The sequence below is a fragment of the Phalaenopsis equestris genome, unplaced genomic scaffold, assembly GCF_001263595.1.
Source record: "Phalaenopsis equestris unplaced genomic scaffold, ASM126359v1 Scaffold000190, whole genome shotgun sequence".
Taxonomy (NCBI): Eukaryota; Viridiplantae; Streptophyta; class Magnoliopsida; order Asparagales; family Orchidaceae; genus Phalaenopsis; species Phalaenopsis equestris.
The window spans coordinates 167,532-172,808 of record NW_018164632.1 but is presented as its reverse complement, the minus strand read 5'-3'; the positions used below and the strand labels follow the sequence as shown (position 1 = coordinate 172,808).

The window sequence follows — 5,277 nt, the reverse complement described above, 5'->3', positions numbered from 1 at the left end:
GCAAAGCTGATTTTGATCTCCCGCAACTGGTTTCCCAATGATCTGGAGGATATCTGCTGCCCGCCGACTGCTTTCCCGGAGCCTCCTTTATGTCGGTTGGATGTTTATAATCTCCAACATCACCCAGACGACGTCTGCTACTGGTTAATTCTTTATCCACAATAGTTGGATTTGCAGTATCATCGGTACCAACCTCCATTAAGAGAGAATCAATAGCAATGATCTCAATAATCAGATGTGTTGCACCAAAAGTAAAATAAATAAATGTTTAGAAATAGCAAAATTCAGCTAAGTCAAACAGAAATTTCCTATACCAAAGATTTGATCACACTTGATATGCCATCCTCATCGTCCTTGTCCTAAGGGATGAGAGGTAGTGGAGGAGCATCAATAGCCTCTACACCTTGAAAATTTATTAGGTCAGGACTTCGGATGCATCCGAAGTCAAATAGTAGACCGCCACGTGTTAAGTTGGCCCCACAAATTTTAACACTCACCAATCTCAGTGTATTACGGTGGGTCCACATGACACGCGGCGCTCCATCATTGGACTCTAGACGTGGGAGACTGGATATGTTGAAGCACCGACAACTTTTGGACCAGTTTGACAATCAGGTATGACCTATCTCTCCACAGTCGAGGTCAACAAAGAGGCCAGTGGTACGTCCGATCAGTCTCGTCCTTCTGCTCGGTTCTTTTCTTGTTATTGATCATGGAGTCGGTAATACGATCCCAACCGAGCCACAGAATCAGGCATCATCCACTTTATCACTATCAACTTCCTCTTTTGACCTGTCATCCCTGCTCATCTATCTAATGGCCCTGCAGCATGCGACGTTGCTATAAAGGTCAGATTTTGGAGTTGATTCCTTCACTATGGTGAAAGGCTGAACTAAGACGGATATGGGAATGAAGCGACAAAGAAGATGAGAAAAACAAAGTTTTCATGTTGTATTTATAGCGATTGAGGGGTGCATGAATTCAGCGAGTGTAATATTGAATAACTAATTTATCATAAATGAAATTTATTATTATGCATTAAAATATCTCATTTTTATCACATCATAATTTTCAAGAAGCAAGAGAATCAAGGAACTAAATATGTATGCAAAAATTATGCTAGCATGAATCTCAAGAAGATCGGTCTAACAATCTATGAGAAAATATCCTAATCTCAACAGAGCCCACCAAAGAACATATTGAAAAGCTAGATATCTGATTGGTCCTAGCCAACCCAAGATTATTTAAATCACAAGAGTAGTTAAAGTACTATTAGCCGAAATGACTCATTCAAAGGACCATAAAAAGAGTCGTCCAAACCTGCCATCACGACGAAGTCAATCAGAGAGATTACCTAGTTCCCAAAGGCTATCATACTAGGATCATTCATCTGTCTCCCTCAATACCATTAGAAGAATACAATAGGTCTCAGTCATCTCACCAGGGTCCTCTCATCTAAGAGATGGATGCCATTTGGATCATGATGATTTATTCTCTGCTCGATGATTGACAGTTGGATCATGATGATTTATTCTCTGCTCGATGATTCGGCTTTATCTTGCGACAGAAGCACTTTCGGTGAAGATCGCGAGTCGACAAGTGGATTATGCATAACGATTAGTAAAATTTAACCAATCAGACCAGTCCCACTGATTCATAGCCAACAAGTTGATCGATAACATTTACAGATCCATCCGACTGGAGACACTGTTTTATCCAGCCGACCAATAAAGCTCAACGAACTCTTACTACGTCCTTCCGACCAAGCGAGAGGCCCTTGGCCCACAGGAACTGAATACTTACAATAGCATGCACTGTCCTTATTTAAGTTGGGGGCATAAATATATCTTCATATAACTTCATATGTTGTATCTGCTTTGTTTATAAATAAGGAATCATTTCATAAATAAAATCTTACACAATTCTCTCATTCTACTGTCATTGTTGTGCACCCCCCTCCCTCTCTCTCTCTCTCTGTTTCTTTATGCTCTTTTCCTAGTTGCAATTCACAAGACATATTTTGATTCAAAAATAAACCTTTTTTTATTGAATCGTTTCAAAGATAAATAAATAATTTTGAAAGAATAGTATTAGTGAAAAAAGTTAAAGGCACACTAGAAGTGTAGCTCAGTTTACCTTCAAGGGCTGCTTCGTAAGTATTAAAAAAATATACACTACATTTATTTTATATAAGCTTCTAAAATCCTAGTGTTTGACTGATATAAAAATAATGAAATATATTATAATGCATTTGCAGTTTATTTTTTAATTAAACTTCAATATATTTAAAATTTTTTGGATCTCGATGAATTCTAAATGCACCGCTTTATGTAAAGTGATAGCCTTTTGCTCGTCATAGCCTGTCGGTCGCCATCATCACCTATCACGTACTTTTAGCCCGTTGGCCAGCCACCACCCTAAATGGTATCCCCAATATGCCACCAACGTTGTCCAACCTCCATCACAGCTTAGTGCGAGAAACCAGTTGTAATTCGGCATCCACTGCCGCCCCCTTCCCGCAAATGTTGATGGGTCTATTTTATATAAAAAAAAAATATAAATTTTGCATTCATGTTAAGCTGATCCAATGCATTTCAAATAAAATACATTCATTTTGGAACAAATCATACACACACTTAATGAATTACTGAAATGATGTATGAATCTGCCTTCAGATAGTTCAGCAAATAATTCTCATCAAACTTCAAAATTCACAGAAGTCAAGGCAGCAAAGTGACCAGATTTTCACCACCAACACAAAACACATATCTAAAAAGAGACTCATTTTCTAGAGTTGTGCAATTTCAAGCAAAATCTTATTCAGCGACCGAGGCTTTGAGAAAAAAGGACTGTGGTCACTGCCTTTGATCTTGTAAACCCCATGAGGCGGATTCTTCTGTACCATCTCCTCTTGGATTTGTAGCCTAAGAATGTTGTCGTCGGAGGTGTGGATAAAAAACCGCCTCACATTCCCATAGTTCTCAGCTGTGAGCTTCATTTTCTCCATCATTGGCACAAGAGGAACAGCTCTCATGGACATTGAAGCCAGTGCTACATCCTGCAGCGTAATCAGAAACCCTCTTAGATTTTAAATGGAATTTTGGCTGTGAATTCATTTTGGAAGTTTTACTTACATACCCATCAATTCTTATGCTTCAATTTTAACATACTTTCTACCTTAACTATGCATGAGAATGTGTATTTCACTTCTTAAAAATTAAAATGCTAATATTTTTGATGTGATATGAAAGATTTGAATGTATCAATAGTAAAAATAAAGTTTGAAGTATTATATGTAAATGCATAAGAATTGGGAGGTATGCATGTAAATGTCCCTTTAAAAATGAACGTGTATTTCACTTTTTAAAAATTAAAATGCTAATATTTTTGACGTGATATGAAAGATTTGACTGTATCAATATTAAAAGTAAAGCTTGAAGTATTATATGTAAATGCATAAGAATTGGGAGGTATGCATGTAAATGCCCCTTTAAAAATGAATGGGGAATTCACATACTTACCCACAAAATTCACATGTATTCATGTATTTACTTTTGACATTTATAACACAGATCTCTCGTACGACACAAAACATAACATCATTTTAACTTTTAAAAGGTGAGTTGTACCTTTTCATGCATGGGTAAGGCAGTATGTTAAGACTTTAGTTTAGGTGTCACATATGTAATTCATAAGAATTGAATGGTAGACATGTAAAAGGTAAATTTTCCCGTTTTTTTTTTTTCTCACAATTAATAAAGCTAGAAAATAGATTATTTGAGGGTGTTAAAGACTAGATCTGCAATAAATTTATTGATATGAGTTGGGATCAAGACCTTGGGAGAACAGTGGTTGAAGTATAAGCATTTGATTTGGTCTTTTTCCAGCAGTAGAGCAGTTGGAGGCTTTTCTTTTCCATTGCCATATAAGAGGTTCTGAGACTCTTTCAGGAAAAGTTCAGCTGGTCCTAGCTGCAAATGATTACCATATGCAGTTGTAAGATCATGATGAAAATTCATTTAAAATATGATAATAATAATAATAATAATAATAGCAATAACTATGATAGTAATTTAAAATATGATAATAATAATAATAATAGCAATAACTATGATAGTAGGTAAAATTTTGAGGGGCATTTGCTTATACATTACACCCAATTCCGATATATTTACTTATGAAAACACCTAAACTCTGCTTTTTATTATTAAACCACATAATAATTTCATATAATGCCAAAATACCACTATTTTAATTTTTAAAAAATGAAACATATCTTTTTATTCATAAGTAGTGTGATATATATGTAAAAATTGATCAAGATTAGATATTATATACAAAAATACATAAGAATGGAGTTTTAAAACTGTTAGATTTTTTTGAGATTAGTATAATATACATTTTAATTTATGGTTAAAATGTTATATTCATCTTGAAGCAAAGCCAATGACTTTCAAATTCATCATGATAAACATAACTAAAAAAATCTTCATGTTAATAAGTTTTTATAAGCTCTATAATTTTGAAAAATTATAAATGACTCTGATGTGATTCACCCGCCTAAGTCGGGAGAAATTATTTTGTGCGTAGAACGCCTTTGCAGCGAGCCAATACAAGAAGAGAGGGATGAGCCAATACAAGAAGAGAGGGATCCCTCCCCTCTCCCTCTTCTGGCCGCTGATGCGTGCTACACACCTAATAATTTCTCCTAACTCAAGATAGAACACAAACAAGAAATTATATATTAAGATGAGACAAAGTCCTTACTACTATGTAATATTTTAAATTTTCGTCCCTCAATTATGTTTTTCCGGATGTGCATATAGAAATATTATAGTATTAGTTGCAGCAGAGCTGAATAAGCTATAAATTTTAACTCACCTCCTGAGCGAAGGGGTCAAAAGGCCTTTGGCCATTATTCACCATTGTTGCACAAAGAAATATAGCCTTTGATATCTTATTGGGATACTTCTCCATTGCTAATGATATAGTTGCCCCTCCACAGCTGTGCCCAACCAAAATAACCTGCTCAGATTCAGTTTTTCTGTTAAGAAGCTGATTTCCAGATTTGCCTATATATATATATATATATATATAACCGGAGGATATTATACGAGCCCCGGTCATCCCTCATGGGCCTAAGAATTCGAGTATCACTACACTCGGGAGGAATCGAACCTCAGATCAGATGACACTTACAACTGACAAGCAGATGCCGACCAACTGATCTGTGTAAGCGGTGTGTGTGGGGGTGTGTGTCTATATATATATATATAT

At 35.7% G+C, this 5,277-nt stretch overlaps 1 protein-coding gene across 2 annotated transcripts in view; it reads right to left on the bottom strand.

The window, feature by feature from the left end:
- Window positions 1-2,635: 2,635 nt before the first annotated feature.
- Window positions 2,636-5,277, bottom strand: part of LOC110022431 (putative methylesterase 14, chloroplastic) — a 12,214-nt gene continuing 9,572 nt past the window's right edge. The window contains exons 3-5 of one of the 2 annotated variants that reach the window (XM_020721369.1): window positions 4,882-5,025; window positions 3,837-3,971; window positions 2,636-3,058 (exon numbers count right to left, since the gene is read on the bottom strand). In XM_020721369.1, the coding sequence (XP_020577028.1) occupies window positions 2,789-3,058; window positions 3,837-3,971; window positions 4,882-5,025 (549 nt within the window). In that variant the 3' untranslated portion in view covers window positions 2,636-2,788. The remainder of the gene's footprint in view (window positions 3,059-3,836; window positions 3,972-4,881; window positions 5,026-5,277) is intronic. The other variant, XM_020721370.1, reaches the window with a different exon arrangement.